Source organism: Mustela putorius, unplaced genomic scaffold (genome assembly GCF_011764305.1).
Source record: "Mustela putorius furo isolate JIRA1106 unplaced genomic scaffold, ASM1176430v1.1 tig00000785_pilon_pilon_pilon, whole genome shotgun sequence".
NCBI lineage: Eukaryota > Metazoa > Chordata > Mammalia > Carnivora > Mustelidae > Mustela > Mustela putorius.
The window spans coordinates 3,943,775-3,965,493 of record NW_025421480.1 but is presented as its reverse complement, the minus strand read 5'-3'; the positions used below and the strand labels follow the sequence as shown (position 1 = coordinate 3,965,493).

The 21,719-nt window shown below is 40.5% G+C and overlaps 1 protein-coding gene across 1 annotated transcript in view; it reads right to left on the bottom strand.

Annotated features, from left to right (window-relative positions):
- Positions 1-21,719, bottom strand: part of FMN2 (formin 2) — a 372,598-nt gene that overhangs the window by 260,742 nt on the left and 90,137 nt on the right. The window contains 1 exon segment of the mRNA XM_045084643.1: positions 18,943-18,998. Within this exon segment, the coding sequence (XP_044940578.1) occupies positions 18,943-18,998 (56 nt within the window).

Below are 21,719 nucleotides of genomic sequence, written 5' to 3'. Positions count from 1 at the left end.
AGAACTCAACCACAAAAGGAAGTTTGGAAAGAACCCAAGTACATGGAGACTAAACAGCATCCTTCTAAAGAATGAATGGGTCAACCGGGAAATTAAAGAAGAATTGAAAAAATTCATGGAAACAAATGATAATCAAAATAGAACGGTTCAAAATCTGTGGGACACAACAAAGGCAGTCCTGAGAGGAAAATATATAGCGGTACAGCCTTTCTCAAGAAACAAGAAAGGTCTCAGGTACACAACCTAACCCTACACCTAAAGGAGCTGGAGAAAGAACAAGAAAGAAACCCTAATCCCAGCAGGAGAAGAGAAATCATAAAGATCAGAGCAGAAATCAATGAAATAGAAACCAAAAAAACAATAGAACAAATCAACGAAACTAGGAGCTGGTTCTTTGAAAGAATTAATAAAATTGATAAACCCCTGGCCCAACTTATCAAAAAGAAAAGAGAAACGACCCAAATAAATAAAATCATGAATGAAAGAGGAGAGATCACAACTAACACCAAAGAAATACAAACTATTATAAGAACATACTATGAGCAACTCTACGCCAATAAATTTGACAATCTGGAAGAAATGGATGCATTCCTAGAAACATATAAACTACCACAACTGAACCAGGAAGAAATAGAAAGCCTGAACAGACCCATAACCAGTAAGGAGATTGAAACAGTCATTAAAAATCTCCAAACCAACAAAAGCCCAGGGCCAGACGGCTTCCCGGAGGAATTCTACCAAACATTTGAAGAAGAACTAATTCCTATTCTCCTGAAACTGTTCCAAAAAATAGAAATGGAAGGAAAACTTCCAAACTCTTTTTATGAGGCCAGCATCACCTTAATCCCAAAACCAGACAAGGATCCCATCAAGAAAGAGAGCTATAGACCAATATCCTTGATGAACACAGATGCGAAAATACTCAACAAAATACTAGCCAATAGGATTCAACAGTACATTAAAAGGATTATTCACCACGACCAAGTGGGATTTATTCCAGGGCTGCAAGGTTGGTTCAACATCCGCAAATCAGTCAATGTGATACAACACATCAATAAAAGAAAGAACAAGAACCATATGATATTCTCAATAGATGCTGAAAAAGCATTTGACAAAGTACAGCATCCTTTCCTGATCAAAACTCTTCAAAGTGTAGGGATAAAGGGCACATACCTCAATATCATCAAAGCTATCTATGAAAAACCCACCGCAAATATCATTCTCAATGGAGAAAAACTGAAAGCTTTTCCGCTAAGGTCAGGAACACGGCAGGGATGTCCATTATCACCACTGCTATTCAACACAGTACTAGAGGTCCTAGCCTCAGCAATCAGACAACAAAAGGAAATTAAAGGCATCCAAATCGGCAAAGAAGAAGTCAAATTATCACTCTTCACAGATGATATGATACGATATGTGGAAAACCCGAAAGACTCCACTCCAAAACTGCTAGAACTTATACAGGAATTCAGTAAAGTGTCAGGATATAAAATCAATGCACAGAAATCAGTTGCATTTCTCTACACCAACAGCAAGACAGAAGAAAGAGAAATTAAGGAGTCAATCCCATTTACAATTGCACCCAAAAGCATAAGATACCTAGGAATAAACCTAACCAAAGAGGCACAGAATCTATACTCAGAAAACTATAAACTACTCATGAAAAAAATTGAGGAAGACACAAAGAAATGGAAAAATGTTTCATGCTCCTGGAGTGGAAGAATAAATATTGTGAAAATGTCTATGCTACCTAAAGCAATCTACACATTTAATGCAATTCCTATCAAAGTACCATCCATCTTTTTCAAAGAAATGGAACAAATAATGCTAAAATTTATATGGAACCAGAAAAGACCTCGAATAGCCAAAGGGATATTGAAAAAGAAAGCCAACGTTGGTGGCATCACAATTCCGGTCTTCAAGCTCTATTACAAAGCTGTCATCATCAAAACAGCATGGTACTGGCACAAAAAAAAGACACATAGATCAATGGAACAGAATAGAGAGCCCAGAAATAGACCCTCAACTCTACAGTCAACTAATCTTCGACAAAGCAGGAAAGAATTTCCAATGGAAAAAAGACAGCCTCTTCAATAAATGGTGCTGGGAAAATTGGACAGCCACATGCAGAAAAATGAAATTGGATCATTTCCTTACACCACACACAAAAATAGACTCAAAATGGAGGAAGGACCTCAATGTGTGAAAGGAATCATCAAAATCCTTGAGGAGAACACAGGCAGCAACCTCTTCGACCTCAGCCGCAGCAACATCTTCCTAGGAACAATGCCAAAGGCAAGGGAAGCAAGGGCAAAAATGAACTATTGGGATTTCATCAAGATCAAAAGCTTTTGCACAGCAAAGGAAACAGTTAACAAAATCAAAAGACAACTGACAGAATGGGAGAAGATATTTGCAAACGACATATCAGATAAAGGACTAGTGTCCAGAATCTATAAAGAGCTTAGCAAACTCAACACCCAAAGAACAAATAATCCAATCAAGAAATGGGCAGAGGACATGAACAGACATTTCAGCAAAGAAGACATCCAGATGGCCAACAGACACATGAAAAAGTGCTCCATATCACTCGGCATCAGGGAAATACAAATCAAAACCACAATGAGATAACACCTCATACCAGTCAGAATGGCTAAAATCAACAAGTCAGGAAATGACAGATGCTGGCGAGGATGCGGAGAAAGGGGAACCCTCCTACACTGTTGGTGGGAATGCAAGCTGGTGCAGCCACTCTGGAAAACAGCATGGAGGTTCCTCAAAATGTTGAAAATAGAACTGCCCTATGACCCAGCAATTGCACTATTGGGTATTTACCCTAAAGAGACAAACGTAGTGATCCAAAGGGGCACATGCACCCGAATGTTTATAGCAGCAATGTCCACAATAGCCAAACTATGGAAAGAACCTAGATGTCCATCAACAGATGAATGGATCAAGAAGATGTGGTATATATACACAATGGAATACTATGCAGCCATCAAAAGAAATGAAATCTTGCCATTTGCGACAACATATCATGCTTAGCGAAATAAGTCAAGCAGAAAAAGACAACTATCATATGATCTCCCTGATATGAGGAAGTGGTGATGCAACATGGGGGCTAAAGTGGGTAGGAGAAAAATAAATGAAACAAGATGGGAATGGGAGGGAGACAAACCATAAGTGACTCTTAATCTCACAAAACAAACTGAGGGTTGCTGGGGGGAGGGGGTTTGGGAGAAAGGGGTGGGATTATGGACAGTGGGGAGGGTATGTGCTTTGGTGAGTGCTGTGAAGTGTGTAAACCTGGTGATTCACAGACCTGTACCCCTGGGGATAAAATGATATGTTTATAAAAAATTAAAAAAAATAAAAAATAAAAAATCAGTCAGAAATGAAAAATGAAATAACTGATATTCCAAACAGACTGAATGCAATGAACCCAAGGACAGAATAAGCAAAGGAATGAATAACTGATATAGAAGACAAAATAATGGAAAATAATGAAGCTGAAGAAAAGAAAAAGATGAATTATGGAACACAAGAACAGATGTAGGGAACTCAGTGACCCCATCAAATGTAATGATATTTGTATTACAGAAGTCCCAGAAGATGAAGAGAGAAAAGAGGGGGCAGAAAATTTACTTGAAGAAATCATAGCTGAATATTTCCCTAATCTGGGGAAGGAATACAATGAAAGCCACACAAAAGGACATGAAGGAGAAGGAAAAGAAGAGGAAGAATTCATCCTAAATCATAACACCCTAGCACAATAGCAATGTCTACATTTCTTTCTACATGGATTTATGCTCCCACATTTACAAGCCAACTAGTCCGACATAGCACTCAAAGCCAATGATCATAGGAGGTCATAGTACCAGCGACTGGAAAGATTCCTGAGATTTTCAGCCTTTCTAATTACTTATATAGCCAACAGGAAAAAGGTTTTAAATAATCCCATTAAACATGATATACCAGAAAAAGGCTTTTTAAATGGAATCAAGACAATTTGGCAGTTACTGTGGATTGACTTTCCCAACCTCCAGCTCCCTCTCCTTCTACGTGCAGAACAGAAACTACATTTACAGGTCCCCTTGCAGTTACATTCCTCCAATTAGATGCAGGTACACTGAGATTTAGACAGTGGAATGAGAGAGGAGCCATGCTCCAGTGTCCCTAAATGTTCTGCTAGCTCAAGACCTGCCAGCGGAAGCTGCTCTGGAACAACATTCCACCGTCCACTCTCCAGTTTCCATTGGTAGCCTCAACGCCTTTAGCTTCCCTGGTATACCAGTTGTATATGATCCCTCTGAAAAGTTTCAGCCTAGAAGTAGATCTTTCAAACTTTTTTTTTTTAAGATTTTATTTATCTGACAGAAGAGAGAGAAACAGCGAGAGAAGGAATACAAGCAGGGAGTGTGGGAGAGAGAGAAGCAGGCTTCTGCCCAAGCAGGGAGCCTGATGTGGGGGCTCGATCCCAGGACCGTGGGATCATGACCTGACCTGAAGGCAGATGCTTATTGACTAAGCCACACACGTGCCCTGCTTTCAAACTTTCTAACCTTTTCATGAAAAAGTTAACTTTATGTTGTAAACCCTGTTTAATATATCTAGTATGCTGTCACACAGACAGCATGTCCACACAGCCCCTTGGGAGCCATTTTCAACAGCAAAACTGCCCCAAAAAGCACAAAAATGCAAACACGGCACTAAACAAGGCCATGAAAAGCACACTCGGTTATAAGATGAGAATTGAAATAAGTAGGCAGGCTTCATCTCCACTGGGAGCGAATGTGTCAGACGACTCAAGTGTTTTGCCCCGCTGTGGGTGTCTGGGAATGACCATGAAAGCAACTGCAGTATTGATTTTGGAGTTACAAATACATGTTAGTGAGCAGGAGAATTTGCAGATATGAACTCGGGCGGGGGAGAGGATAGATAAATAAATAAATTATATATATATGTATATAAATATATATATTTTTTTCAAGAATAGAATATGGAGGGAAAAGGTTCCTCCTGTAAGCACCTTGAGGTGATCTATAAAAATGTTACACTAATAAGTCAAGCAGAGAAAGACAACTATCATATGATCTCCCTGATACGAGGAAGTGGTGATGCAACATGGGGGCTTAAGTGGGTAGGAGAAGAATAAATGAAACAACAAGGGATTGGGAGGGAGACAAACCATAAGTGACTCTTAATCTCACAAAACAAACTGAGGGTTGCTGGGGGGGGGGGCTTTGGGAGAAGGGGGTGGGATTATGGACATTGGGGAGGGTATGTGCTTTGGTGAGTGCTGTGAAGTGTGTAAACCTGGTGATTCACAGACCTGTACCCCTGGGGATAAAAATATATGTTTATAAAAAATAAAAAATTATAAAAAAAAAATGTTACACTATTCACTTGACCCAGAAGATCCTACAACATCATGCAAATCAAGAAGTTCAAATTTTCTTGTTCACTTTAAGAACATTTGTGAAACCACCAGCGTATACATATGGGAAAATCCACTAAGTATCTGGAAGATGTCCCTTTACAGAAGCAATGGGTGCCATTCCATAGTTACGATGGTACAACAAGTAAGTGTGCCCTGGCCAAAGAATAGAGCTGGGCACAGGGTCAGTGACCCAAAAAGAAGGCTGAATTTTTGCTGCACGTGATTAAAAATGCAGACAGTAATGCCGAACTTAAGGGTTTAGATGTAGATTACCTGGTCACAGAGCACATCCACGTAAACAAAAGTCCCCAGACACATACGGCCAGATTTGTGGCGCTCACAGAGTAACCCATACACGAGCTCCCACTGTCACACTGAGATGATCTTTACTGAAAAGTAAAAAGTTGTTTCTAAAAGAAGAAAATAAGGAAACAAAAACGTACAACCTATGATTAAATGCAACATAAAATAAATGCAAATAAGTGGGGTTTTTTTAGTGGTAGGAAAAAAAGACCCTCTCTTCCTTAAATAAATAAATAGATAAATAAAGCACTTATATCCTTATTTCTAAAACAATTTTTTTCTCCTAATGGTAAGCATGAACAAATTGTTAGAATTAAGATGATTTAAGTGTTAATTTTCTACAGCACAAACTTGCTGGCAAATGTATATAATACCACAATATGACATCTTTCATGAAAAGATGGTCATTTTTTTATAGCATTGCAGAAATTCATCCTTTTCCCCAGTGACCTCTGACAATCCTATGATAAACAAACTTATCCCTTCAAACATAGATGTAGGTCGGGGATCATCTTTACCAAATCAACTAAGTCCATCAGGTACTCACTGATCCGTCACTTTCCATGTGAACCACCTTCCGGACTTCAGGAAATTCTACACCTTCATCTCACCTTCCACTCCATTTGCATCATGTGGTTAAAACATCCACGAACAATGACATGAATGGACACGGCCACACTAAAGCATGGTAGATACTAACAGATGGCCCAGGTTAAGGGGGGATAGATCTGGGGTTGGACCTAATTGCACAAACGGTCAATTTAGTAGAGTATATTGTTCTATTACATATCTTATTTTTTTCTTTCTTTCTTTTTTTGTAACTTATTTTTTTTTTTTTTTATTTTTTTTTATTTTCAGCATAACAGTATTCATTATTTTTTCACCACACCCAGTGCTCCATGCAATCCGTGCCCTCTATAATACCCACCACCTGGTACCCTTACTCCCACCCCCCGCCCCTTCAAACCCCTCAGATTGTTTTTCAGAATCCATAGTCTCTCATGGTTCACCTCCCCTTCCAATTTCCCCCAACTGCCTTCTCCTCTATATCACCTTACACGAGTTAGAATGGCCAAAATTAGCAACACAGGAAACAACATGTGTTGGAGGGGATGTGGAGAAAGGGGAACCCTCTTACACTGTTGGTGGGAATGCAAGTTAGTGCAGTATGGAGATTCCTCAAGAAATTAAAAATAGAGCTTCCCTATGACCCTGCAATTGCACTACTAGGTATTTATCCCAAAGATACAGATGTAGTGAAAAGAAGGGCCATCTGTACCCCAATGTTTATAGCAGCAATGGCCACGGTCGCCAAACTGTGGAAAGAACCAAGATGCCCTTCAACGGACGAATGGATAAGGAAGATGTGGTCCATATACACTATGGAGTATGATGCCTCCATCAGAAAGGACGAATACCCAATTTTTGTAGCAACATGGACGGGACTGGAAGAGATTATGCTGAGTGAAATAAGTCAAGCAGAGAGAGTCAATTATCATATGGTTTCACTTATTTGTGTAACTTATTTCTTAAACAAAGTGATCCCCTAGGGCACTCAGATAAGAAAAAGCCGAGAAAATAAGGGAGTGACACACCCCCTACGCTTCCCAGGTTTTCAAATGTAAAATAGAGCAAGAACCAGAACAGGGAAAGGACAGAGGAAATGGGAGAACAAAATGCAGACTTTGCAGTGAATATGGCAGAGAGAGCCGTGAGGTGCCAGGTGGTGGTGAAGTCAACAACTTCACAGAGAGTAAACAGCCGGCAAAGACGAAAGGCTGACATTTGTGGAGGGAACTGATTTGTAGAGATAATTATTATAGTTAAAGGACATGGGGAAAAGGTGGAGTGAGAGACAACCTGCTTCTCACATTAATCCCAATGTAGAGAGACCAAAACACCAATTTGCTGAGGTCCTAATTCCCCTCTGCGACCCTATCTCTACCTTCAAAATCCCAGCCCAAGTCTGTAACGACCCTCCTTTTCCACTGCCGGAAACAGCAGTTAAGGCTTTAACTGATTAACCCGTAAAATAAGGTCAGCCATCTATTCCTGTAGAGTAGCCAAATGTACGTAAGATTTTTGGTTTTGAATTCAGCGGAGAGTCTTCAAAGAATCTTATCTGACCTTCCTTATCCGGGGCTTTCGCACAGGGCTGGCTGCTCCCTGGGTACCACGGATTCCATCGCCCGGAGACGCTCTCTAGAGCTATTTGGCGGAGGCTGTGTTGCTTATAAGCAGTGAAGGGTTGGTTTCTATTTGGGTTATAGTTTTCCATTTTTTTCAAAGATTATTAAAGAAATTCCCATGGTAAATAACGGTTATTATCAAGAAAAAAATACTGCCTATTTTCTGGCCATTTGAACAAAAGTCCTCTCAGGGCCCACCCACAAACTCAGATTTAATCTCAAGAGCCTGCCAGGCGCTCTGTGGTCCATGGAAAGCCGTCAAGTTGAGGGCCTGTTCCTTGGGTCCTGTGCCTGGTACTTAATCTTCTCCTCACGGGTATAACTAGATACAGGCCTATCCGATCCTCAAAGGATTTGACAGTGCTAAAATGTACTTTCTGTTATCTCTAGACTTCTGCACTTTTTTTTCAAAAAGACGGCATTTCCAGTAATTGCGCGACCGTTTACCCAACACTAATGGTTCTAACTATTAAAAGTTAAAATAAACAAAATTTTTAAAAGGAGAGTAGGAAAAAAGTAATCTTTATAATTTTGTGCACAATCCAAATAATGGGTACAGACCTATAAACGGAAGAAAGATAACAAATCTATTTTAGTTATTCAAAACAGTATCTAATATACCTTATACATTACCAATGTTGAGATTATTTGTATTTTAAAGTATTACTTCAATCCCCTAAATCATTATAAGTAGTAAAGTCTGCCATCCACTTTGGCTGAACAATTATATACAATACATCAGCCAAAATTCTTCTATTCCTGTATAATCTTATATGTGGGTGGTGACCGTTAGTTTTATAAATTGTTTGAACACTTGCATATCACAAAATACAAGTTTCCATGAAAAAATAAAATGTTCACCAAAATTTTTTTCGAATTACAAGATTATCTGATTCCCAGAAAAAGAAACATTAACGTAACATTAAGGCTAAAACTGTCAAAAAGGAAGCCAAGATACACTCGAGTAAAGCTTTTGCTGAAAAGTTAATTTGCTTTGTCTTTGAAACTTTACTATGTTTATAATGTAAGCAAGATACTTTCGGAGCCTGGAATATAAAAAGACTATTGGTCAGTTAACACTGTGATAATTTATTCTGTAAGTGTTAATATGAGATATGAAATTTATTTTCTATCATATTCAGATTTCCAAGTTCTGCTAAATTCTAAGGCCAGGTTACTGCCAAGTTAGGATACCTTTAGACATCTGTAAAATATAAATCCTACTCTTCACAGAAGCATATAAATTCTCTATTTGTCATGATCTGAATTCTAAACACCATTCTAAGGGTTTTGAACAAACCAGGGGCCTTCCAGATTTACCATAAGCCAGGACAAGCTACACATGATTCTACAGGAAAGGAAATCCAGATTTTAAATAGAAAGATTATGGATAAAAATAAAGTACCAAGAATTTCAAGTTTGAAAAGGAATTTCAAGAAAGGAGGGAACATCAGAACATACGGTACGTAGAAAATAACTTACCTAGGTCTGCTTAAAGCAGAACATATTGTGGAAAAGAAGAGCTTCACACACAGAGAGCCCAGATAGCACCTCTGGGCCCCTCACCATGAAAAGATGATCTAGTGAAATTACCATCGCGTCAACAGGACTCTCTTCCCATCCCTTCCTTGCAGGGATGACAAATGAGAGGGATTCGTTAGAACTCATAACTGGCTGTATTCCTTTCAACATCTCTGTTGCTATAGTTGATAACCATCTGATCGATGGAAAGTCAACATCATTATTCCCAAAACCAAAGCAGAAGTCATGTGTTTGGGAGAGGGAGTCAGGAAAAAAAGAGTACGAAACAGTCGAGAGAACTTTCCTTCCTTCACACCCAGCTCATCTCCAACATCAAAGACTTCCTAAAAAGCAAAGCTTGGAGGACGTCAAATGGGATGGATTAGACACGTTAGCCAGAAAGCTGCCTTTCATCTCACCGTTCTCCTGCAACTGCTGTCCCAGGAACCCCTCCTGTTCTTCTCCTTGTCTGATTTTATACCTTCTCCTTCCCATTTCTTTTACTCTGTTCCCTCCTTTGGACTTTTTTTGGGGGTGTAGTTACTGTACACTTTGGGGTACAGTAACCGAAGACTTTGTCCTACTACCCTCTCTATGGATGTTGGGAGAGGACATCAATTTTTATGTGTTTAGTCTTCATCTCTGTATGATTATTTCCTAGTTTTCCTGTCCCATCAATACTTCACTTCCAAACTGTGACGGCTTAGCTATCATCGCTTTTTGATTACACTACATTTCCTTAAATGTGTAATGCATTTATTTCCAAAGAAATACCAGCTCCCTGCCTTGCAGTTTGCTTAGGTGCACTAACATCCTTCTGTCTCCTTTTCTAATCCTCTGGGCTCGTAATGTGGACCAGAATCACAAGGAGGACTTTTGAAGACACAAATTGCTAGTTCCGACCCTCAGAGTTTCCAGTTCCGTAGGTCTGCAGCAGGGCCTGGGGGTTCTCTTTTCTAACCAGTTCCCGAGGAATGCTAACGCGGCTGGTCCAAGGACCACACTTTGGAGAACTACAGTCCATGCCTACCCTGGATACGGCTACCTTGGGCTTAACTATTTTTCCAACCTCCAGCTGCTGCCTTCCCTTCCAGCAGATCGGCACGTTAGCTCAGATTCTCCTTACCTGACTGAAGGGATACGTGGAGAGTCTAATAACTGGTCCTGCTTCCTGGCTCTCCTTTCCCTCCTCCCATTAATTCCACATTCTCGTGCCAAGTAACTGTACCTTAAAATGCCAGCTCATGTGCTTTCTTGTTCAAAAACTTGTGGATCTTATGCTCATATGCTAAGTGTAAGTCTTTTTATTTATTTATTTTTTTTTTAAGATTTTATTTATTTATTTGACACAGAGAGATCACAAGTAGGCAGAGAGGCAGACAGAGAGAGAGAAAGGAGGAAGCAGGCTCCCTGCTGAGCAGAGAGCCCGATGTGGGGCTCGATCTCAGGACCCTGAGATCATGACCCGAGCTGAAGGCAGTGGCTTAACCCGCTGAGCCACCCAGGCACCCCAGCGTAAGTCTTTTTAAATCTCCTACTTGATTCATAAGTCTTCATAGCTTATAAAGAGTAGATATCCTATTACCTACCCTGCCCTACTACTGCGGGGTTACATCCACAGTTGTTACAAAGATTCACAGTTGTTACACTCTGTAGAGTGAATAACTACTGAGCGAACACTCAGCCATAAATCCCAAGGAAAATGCAGAGTTCAGTTCCTACGAGCCTTTGGCCATGACATTCTCGTCAACTGATAGATACATAGCCTTGTTTTCTCTACGTTTCTGTTTCAAGTCACCTCTCATAATCCATATTGTGGGTTTTCTAGCCTTTGTACTCACACAGGAGCACTGTACCTCCCGTCGGAATGAAGCGTAACTAACAGGTGTGTGGTCCCACTCTCCAGTCCGAGGGAGCGCCCCCACCCCTGCCGCACCCCGCCACAGGGCCCTGTCAACAGTGAGACCAACTGGAAGCACCAAGAGGCAAGGAATATGGCACCACATGGATTGCAATAAGGTATCTGTTCATAGTATGAGCTGAAACGAGAAGACAGAGTGTCATCTCGTTCCCCCTCGGCCGGCAGACGGCACGTAGGGCAACTCAAGTCGCTTCCCACTTTGCTCATGTCTCCAGATGAACGTGAAAGCCCGTGAGGACTGATCTGCCGGCCACAAATACCGCGGCTATGTATTCTGCAAATACAGCATCTACGAATAATGAGGATCAGCTAAACTATGAAAGCGACTTTCCAAACCAGATATAACAACAATACTAGTAACAGCTAACATTTTGAGAGCCTACTGTGTGCCAGGAACATATAAATTAATGCATTTAAATCTATGGCTTGGGGCGCCTGGGTGGCTCAGTGGGTTGGGCCGCTGCCTTTGGCTCGGGTCGTGATCTCAGGGTCCTGGGATCGAGTCCCGCATCGGGCTCTCTGCTCGGCAGGGGCCCTGCTTCCCTTCCTCTCTCTCTGCCTGCCTCTCTGCCTACTTGTGATCTCTCTCTGTCAAATAAATAAATAAAATCTTTAAAAAAAAATCTATGCCTTAAATTAAGGCATTTAAATCTCATGAAACGCCTTATGATAAAACTTTATAGATGAGAGAACTAAGGCACAGAGGGTAAGATACCATGCTCAGATTTGCCAGTTAAAAGAGTAAGTGGTGTTTATGCCCAGGGAAACTGATCCAAAGCCCACATCCTCAATCACTATGTATGCATAGAGGCCAATTTCCCACCACTCCCCAGGAAGCAACTTCTCCTCTAGTCAGTGTGGTCTCCTACTAATTAGTCATTCATCAGATATTTCCTGAGCTCCTAAAACATGTCAGGTCCCCTGTTTGATACAGAAAGGAAAAAGACAGTAAGAATAGTCTTGGTTATACGGAGCTTATGTCTATGAGACACACAAAATGCAACCATTATGGGAAAGTAAGTATAGGGGTCCCAGGGCAGGGATACCAAAAGGACTCTCCAGATTGAAGTCTTAGGGAAAGTGTCTAAATGGAAGTAAAATTTAACATGAATTTAGATTAATAAACAGGAATTAACTAGATTTTAAAGGGGGTAAGGGTAGGAGTACGAAAGAAACATATAAAAAGACAGATATGAAGCATCCCAACCTTAGGTTGTTTTTCAGAAAACTGGGGCATTTGTTGAAGGCTGGAACAAACCAGACGTCGGAAATGGTGGGTGGGGAGGCTGACGACCGAGGACGGCAAGGAAGAGCCTCCATGTCAAACTCAGGAGTCTGAATTTTCTTTCACAAATGCTAGGAACAGTCATTAAATGAGCCTTAGCAGATATCAGACATAAGTAAATCTGGATTTTAGAAAGATGACTCAAGGCATTGTGGAAGAAAGATTGGAGGGGATTAAGAGGGGAAATACAGAGCCTTCCTGGGGACTATCCCAGCGATGCCGATAAGACCGGCCCTGGGCAGAGGCCCAGGAGATGGAAAGCAGCCCGGCTGCCAGAGGAATAAACTGAGCCATTTCTTAACATCACCTGGTCACTGGGGCGACTGTGCCTGCCCTGTCCTCCTCCCCCAAACCCCCGGCCAAAACGCCACATTCACTTTCACTCTTGTGCCTTTTTCCTCTTTTCTCATCTGAAAGTCTCAGTCTCCTTCCCTCCACCTGTCCAAAAACGATCCCTCTGAAGACCTGATCCAAGCTGCGCCCTTCCTTAGAAGTTGTCCTTAATGACAATTTCTCAACAATATTCCTCTTTTTCGCCTTAAGTTCTGCAAAACAATATTATACTAAACGCCTCAGCAGAACCATGTGGCATCTGACCAATCATGTCCTGTATACGGAGGCGCCTGGGACCTCATAACCGCGTGCACTTCCCTCAGTACCTGCCACAAACACCTTGAACACAGCACTTCAAGAGATGTCCAATGAAGGATAAGCCCCCTTCGTACGTTAAGAACTTTTATCGCCTCAGCTCTTCTAGTTGCTTGAGCTGTTTGTCATTCTCTACAGGACATCAACAACACCGTCTGGCACAAATGAGGTTTCCACCATCTTAACGCTCAACAGAGCGAAGCTGTGACTTCATTCCACCTCCCAGCCCTAGTAAGAGACAACAACGCATAATTCTTTCCTCACATTCTCATCTCCAATTTTAACTGGTCTCCAGATGCTAACTTCTTTTCATTCTTAAAATTAACAGAACAGTTTTTCTCTTTATTTCTGCAGTTAAAATGTCTATATTCTCCTCTGAGCTAGATGGAGGTTTCCATAAAACGAAAATATATTTTCCGGAAAAAAAAAATTTTTCCCCTGAACATATTCTGGTAAATACCTTGCCCAAATGTTACCCATTTTCAATGTCAGCACCTTCACCAGAGTGTACTGCATCTCTACCCTTCGCAGCCACCTCTCCCCCTGCCCCACCTCCCATCCCCGCTCACCGGGTCAAAGTGTCCGGGAAACATCTAAGAACGACCAGTCTGAGGTAAACTCCAAGGACGACCAGGCTGACTCGTGTTCCCTCCCCTCAGACATCTCTCTCCTGCTCTCCTTTAACCCCCGTTTTTCTTACCCTGGTTTATATTTTAGTTGTTTACGTGTCTTGTAAATCATCATTTTGTAGGTTTTTAATAACCATGGAAACTCATACTGCTTTTTGCCTTAGTTGAGAAGGAACTCACATTAAAGAGTTTTTTCCAACCTTTTGATATGTGTGATATGTTCCAACAAAAAAGTGGCTTCTTGTTTTTATAAGTCTTCATCATCATCCTTTCAGAATTAATTCACCCCACACCTTTCTTGTGATCTGACCGATACTTCTTTTATTCTCTAAACTTTCCGATGCCAAGACACAGGGGAGTAATCCCTCAACCACCATCAACGAGGCCACCTCCCAACTGTTTCCTTGATTTGTCCCCAAATAAAGATGTTTCTGAAACAAATAATAAATTGTACGGAGTGGTTATTTCATGAAGAGCACTATCACAGACACTGTAAGGAGAACCAGTGGGAAAGAATATTTAATTCCTCAAATAGGTTTGCAATCAAATTAGGCATCAAGGGGGACCCAGGAGGTGATCAGAGCGGGATCCTAAGAGAAGCGTGTGTAAGCCAATTTCAAAGGAGGTTAAAATTGGACTGAGATCGGATTTTGCTGGTTATCTCAAGTCATAAGCATTTTGCTGACCTTTGAGAATTTATCTGCATATAAACAATACAACATATGGGGTAAGAGCACTGATACTGTTTAATTTCTTTTTATTTTATTCTTTTCTTTAATAAAAAGAAGTTACTATTGCAATAGTAACACTTTGTAGTAAACTTTGTAATAAAGTAATACTTTGTAATAGACATGGCTCTTCACAATTAATAAAAACCATAACGTGCAGAGACTCAACTTTCAACCGCCTGATATTATTACCAATTCTCACCCAAAGCTTGAATTTCTAAAGAGCAAATTTTATTTGTTTATTCTTTATCTTTCATCTAGTCCATCTGCATTAGAAAGGTGCGAGTTGTTTTAGGAAAAATGCTTCAAAACACAATTGTGTATGTATAGTTAACCCCTGATCAGCATGGGAGTTAGAAGCACACAGTCAAATATCTATGTATTACTTTTGACTCTCCCTAACTTAACTACCTATAGAGTGGAAGCCTTAGCCATAACTTAAACAGCTGATAAGCACACATTTTGTATATCATATGCATTATGTACTGCATTCTTAGAATAAACTACGCTGGATAAAAAGGAAATATTATTAGGAAAAATCATAAGGAAGAGAAAATACATTTCTAGTACTATACGTATGGGAACAAAATCCACATTAGGGGAACCTGCGCAGTTCAAACCCATGTAGTTCAAGGGTCAATGATAATTTCAAAAGCAAAAAGTTAGTTAAAAATGTGGCAGTAGCCAGTTTTGCTCTCATATCCTAATCTTTAATAGAGAAACAAACACTCTTAGAGATAATTATATATTGTAGAATGTAAAAGGGTTCACAGTTTAGTATTTCAAATACCAAAAAAAATATAAAACAGAATTCAAAGTCCTAGTACAGTTTTGTTTTTTTAATAATCCTTTTGACATTGAAGATTTTTTAGAGCGTACCGCTTGCAAACAAATAATCAATAGATGAGGTCCTAAATAAGGTAGTTTTATCTGAAAGCCTTCTAATTCCATAGGGCCATCAGTAAAAGCCCTCCGGGAGAAAGCTACAGTTCTTCCTTTCTGCTTGAATGCCAGCTGTGTTTGCTTTAAGCATCAGACTCTCTCCAGGCAACGCCACAGCCTTCCCCTCCTTTTAGTTGAGAAAAGGCTCTATGAGTCATGTGTTTTTTCTAGGGATATGGAGCTCTCAAAATTATTAAGTATGGGGAGAGAGTAAAAGTCAAAACTCATTCAATAAATTCCAGTGTGCTCAGATTGAGAGAACAGGTGCCTGAACTCACATCTGAAGAAAAGCTTAGAGGGCGCTATCCAACCCGGTTCCCTGCCTCTGACTAAGCAGTCCTGGAGATCTCGCATTACAACCACAGAAGAACTCGGGCAGCCTGGGATGGGCCAGAAACCCTCTTCTGTTCATCATTCATACAGAACAAACTGGCTTAAAACCTCGCATTGCCTCCAGTAGGGGTAATTTTTAGAGATACAGAACTGCCATCTAGTGACTAAGAAGAAAAAAGCAAGATGCTTTACATGCAAATAAAATTGTAAGGTGTTTTTTTGTGTGTGTGTCTGTTTGTTTGTTTGTTTGTTTTTTAAGAGCAGTGAAACACTGACATTAGCCAAACTGGCACACTTGAGCATACCAAAGTTATACGAAAACGTAAAAATGTATCGGCAAACTAATGAGGCTCTCTATGTGCCTCTGAAATATATCTCGACGTCTGACCCCTACAAATGATATAGTTGAAATGTAATAGAATAATTTTTTAAAATAAACTTCTACAATCTAACACTCTTGGCAATAGCCATAGGGCAAATGCTCATGTAAAAGTATAATTTTTAAATCATAGTGTAGCCAACATGAGGTATAAAATCAGAGACCTATATTCAAATCCTGGCTCTTAACTCTTCCTTAACTTTGTGACTCTAAGTAGGTGAATTACTATAAACATCTCTTTCTGTATCAACTAAATATGAATTATAAGAGTTACATTAAAGGACTATTGTAAGAATTGCGTAAGATAATACAGTAAAAGTTATGTACACAGTAGATTGGCAATTAATTCTAGTTTCCTGTATCTCTTTGATGGCCAGTTACTTTAAGCACTTACGAAACCTATGTGTATCTAAGAAAAGAACCAATCCGTAAGTAAACTTAAAACAAGTAAGCAATGTCACTGTTGAGGACTTAACCTCAATTGCTTCCAAATATCGTTTCCTCCCAATTAATTGTGTTTTCTAGCTTCTAGAAAGTTCACTGGCAACAAGGAAAGAAGATGTGAAATGTAAATCAATCTATTTCTCCCTTGAGTTTCCAAAACTGTAACATCAAACATTTGTAAATCACCCAAGGCTTCAGGTTTTCTGATTATAATATATTGTACCATGGTTCACAGTTCGTGAGAAATAGAAAATTCACTATAATATTACACACATGAATAGACATCTTGATCTTAATACATAGAGCAATGTTGTACCTGTTTATCATTTTTGATAATATAGATAAGTTATTATGTTTTGTTGAGGCTTTCTTCAGCATCATCATATATAACAAAAATTCAGTTACATATGCCCTGTTAATAAGAATTTAGAAATATCTAATATATTATCTCAGATCACGACTTGGTCATGTCTCCAAAAAAAAAAAAAAAGCTATGAAAATGAAAGGATAATTTTAAGGCAATATTTTCTTAATTATTTCTGAATTTATTTCACTCTACTATTTTTATTTTTCTTCATCTCAATCCCTTCTAGCTCATCATTACACAGTTAATTAAATAACCATCAGCTGAGAACACCAACCATCTCCAAGTACCAAGTACCCTGACCTCACATGGGTCTCCTCTGACAAAAAGCTAGGAGAACATGTTTTATGACACTACCCTTAAGAATGTCCTTAATCTTAAAATAATGGCCAATGTAGCTACATTTCTGAATTATTATTATTATTATTATTATTATTATTATTTTATTTAGAGAGAGAGCGTGCACCCAGGGTGGGAGTGTACAGAGGGAGGGAGAGAGTCTTAAGCAGCCTCCACGCTTCACCTCAGTCTCAGGACCCTGAAATCACGACCTGAGCTGAAACCAAGAGTCACATGCTTAACCGACTGAGGCACCCAGATGCCCCATTTATTATTATTATTATTTTTTAAATGAAGTATAGTTGATGTAATAGTTTCAGATAAGTAAGATAGGTGAAGGGGATTAAGGGGTACAAACTCTCAGTAATAAAATAAATAAGCCATATCAATGAAAAGTATAGTGTAGGTGTCAGTAATATCGTAATAACTTTATAGCTGTATTTTTTAAAAGTGTGGGTTAAGCTTTAAAAAATAAAGCTCTTGACAGTGTCAAGCCCCGCATGGGCTTTTGCTCAGCGGGAGCCTGCTTCTCTCTCTCACGTCTCTCTCCAGGGGAGAAACAAAAATAAAAATAAAAAATAAAGCTCTTGACCAATGTTATATCCTCACTTCTCCTCCAGGGGGAGCACAACTTTTCATGAACAAGGCCGGACTGCGGCTTTCTAAAGAGAAAAATACTATGTCCCAGATTGCTTAGTATGTTGTTACACTATCCAGAAACAGAGCTGGGCCTAGAACCTGACGAGAGTCTTCTGTTGGACTAGGAGAGACCCTTCTTCTTACTGATAATTTCTAGTACTAAGTTGTTTTTGAAAGATTGGTTGGGAGAAAGTAGTAATACATTTTTTAAAAAAATGGTTTTGTATCCAAAAGAACAACTGCTACCACACTTACTATTCCGTGTAAGTTTTTTCCTTTCTTGTAGTCTTTTTTTTTTAATAGTATTTTCACATGAGAAAAAAAAAAAACAGACAATTTGGCTTTTTTAGTAACCAAAAAAAAAAAAAAGGTTTCTGTGGAAATTAAATAGAAATTAATGTTTCATCCACCAAAGCAACTTAATAATATGATCTGATTTTAGAAAAGCTCTGGCATTTTTTTTTTTTTAATTCGTATCCGTGTGACTATTAGCTAAGTTAGGCACATCTCCACATAGTATCTGGAATGGCCACTGTCTCCTGCTGGAGCCCAGCTGCCGTCAGGCTCAACTCTTTGGCCAGACTGAGAACGATGCAGCTTCTAAAAAGCCTGTACTCAGTTCTACTTCAAGGCTGATTTTCTTTGCAAGCCTGAATGGAAGAAAACATCCCCCCTTCCACCCAACTGGATTCCCCTGAAGGCTTAGAGAAGTAAGGGTGGCCTAAGCTAGCTGGCAGAGGAAAAAATAAACCCGAGTCTGTCACCATTTTAAGACATGTAAGGGAAAAAGTAAGAAAGAAAGAGAGTAGGATTCGACATCCTAATAAGCTCTTCTTACCCGCTCAACAGCATCTGAACTTTTTTTTGGAGTTTCCAAAACAGCAGACTGAGATTCTGGTTTGGAAAAGAAGAAGACAGTCAGTATCTTGAAGGAGAAAATTTGCCCATTTCCTCAATCAGAAAACAAAACTAACTAAAACATATCTTTAACCAGAAGTACCCAAAACATTCAATTAATCTTCCAATTATACTAGTGTGAGGACACGACTACTTTTCAGTATATATATCATATATACGACCAACATGTCATTATTTTTAAAATTAGAATAGCCTCATGTCCTTCTTGACACATCAACCATAATTATTGTTCTCAATTGCCAGCTTTATTTTGTGCCAGGAAGTACGTACTGAAACGTTCACTTATTGTATTATTCACTTAGCTAAAGTCTGTAAGCGACAGAAGCCAACTCACCAATCTGGAAAGATAGAATTCGATCATCTTACCTACCTACTGACAAATTACCTTTTAACTTCTCTACCAAGAGGCTTTAGTATAAATGAGCGGTTCTGAAGGGATTTCGTATGTCACTTGAGAGCCTATGAGACTGCAAATTCATGCTGTTTTCCTAAGGGATAACCAATTCCAGGATTATTTTTTAAGCTAAGGGACAGATTTCTTCTAAGTGAAGCTTGCATGAGCACTTAAAAACAAAAAATAATAACAGAGCGGCCTTCAGAAATCCCTGGCGCTCCACGGACCAGAGTGTGAAAACCATTTGTCATGTCCAGTGTTTCTCGTGTCCAGTGTTCGCATTTTACAGCAGAAACATCAGAGGCGCATAGCATGAACAACGAGGGTGGGGGGGTTGCTGGAGCCATTGCTCCCCACCCCCAACGGCATGAAGAGACCCTTGACCAGAAACAGCAGTCGCTCTGGAGAATCATCTAGACATTCCTGATTTAGCAGCATTTTAGTTGACACCTGTGACAATGCTATAGAAAGAGAAAAGGTGCCCATCGCTTACATTTTACAACATGTCGTTAAACAACATTGGAAGTTTCCATTTCACTGAGATGAAAGCACCGTGTCTGCACGGGTCCACTGGCCTTTCATTTGTCCACACCCCTGACCTCTCCGACCACCTCTGCCTTCCCCACCTGCTCCCTGTGCTGTGGCCACACGGGCCTTCTCGCTACGCTTCAACCTGCTGCCATGCTCCCTCCACAGGGTCTCTGCTGAGTGGGACACCAGCCTGCGCCCCTCCCCCACCCAACCTTGACCCCTTCCCCAGGGCTTTGTTCCAGACCTCCAGGCACTCTTTTTAAGGAAGTGGCAATCCCACCCACGGCCAGCCCTCCTCATTCCCTGTCTCTTACTTTCTTCCTAACATGGACCATCACAGAATATACTACAGAATTCGCTTGTTTGCCTCCTAATTTTTATTGCTCCTTCTCTACCGGAACAGAAGACGGGGGTTTTTGTCCTCTTTTCCCATTCTGTCCCCAACATCCAGAAGAGTGCCTGGCACACAAAGGTGCTTAAAATATCCGCTGAGTCATTGTAGGAAGGCATGGAAAGAGTGATCAAAGGAATAAAGAAACCGTGAAAGAGGGTATCCTGGGAAAGGGAAAGGGGAGTGAGACTGTAAGAGGCAACACAGCTATCGCTCTGCCTTCAACTACCTCCTGCACCTCTGCTTAGGGTCTTTCAAAACAAAAATCTTTGAGAAGAGCATGAAGTAGTCACTTACCAACAGATGTCACTGTGGCAACAGAATGTTAAAACAAGTGGCCTGAGAACGCAGGCAGTTCCCCAGACAACCGACTGACTTCCCCGTGGTAATGGAAAAGGGACTCCTCTTACCCTGACAGATCTCTGCACTGACCTGACCACAGAGTTCACCGATTTTGAATAAGGATCCCAACATCAAAGCCGACCAAGCAGTTAACATTAGCAAATCCAAACTCTGGAACACTTCTTTTTTTCTTAGTTACCTCCGCATCCCCAGACACAACAGGCTCTAGATAAGGGCCTGCAGCTTTGTTTTGATGGGGAACACTTTTCTCCCTCTTCTTTCTATTTGGGTAGTGCAGGGCGAACCCAAAGAATCTTGGGAGGGAATGCGTGAGTTCTTTGCATTAGAAATACACCCAGCGTTTCCTAGGGCTTCCCCGATAGCCCTAGGCCTGGTGACCTGTCCAAAAAAGCAGACCTCTGGGGTCTGATGGCAAAGAATGCATCAAGTTTACAACAACAACCAACTAGGCAGACACTCGGTCACTCTTCTGAATCCTCCTTCTCCCAAACCTCTCCTTTCCCTCCATCGAATCCCACCGTGACTGAGTTGCATTCATGCCCCCAACCGCATCTCCCACTATACTCGGTTCTCTGAATCTGCGTCTTCCAACATCTGAGAGAAGTTTATGGCAAAATGCTCTCTTCCAAATCATGCACTGAAGCACACGAGTTCTAGAGTGTCAGGATTTTACGATGAAAAAGTACAGAATAACCAGAGCGCAAAACAAAAGGTTAAATGAAGAGAAAAGAAAAATAAAAGTTAAGGAGAAGGCAAGTAAGAAAGAGAAAAAACAAAGGCAGCACAGGAAGGAGAGAATCCAGAGAAGCCGGAGATAGGACAGAGTCGCGGGAGTAGAGGGACAAGGACATGCTTGCAGCGAATGATAAGTAAGCTGGTTTCTGAGTGTCTGCTCAAGGCTAGGGTCCTGGGGCAAGTGAATCTGAGAAATCCACTTAGTTCTAACATTCTTAGAATGATCACCTCAGGGACAAACGGCTGACTTGTCGCCAACACCCTCCTCTTCCAGTATCCCGGG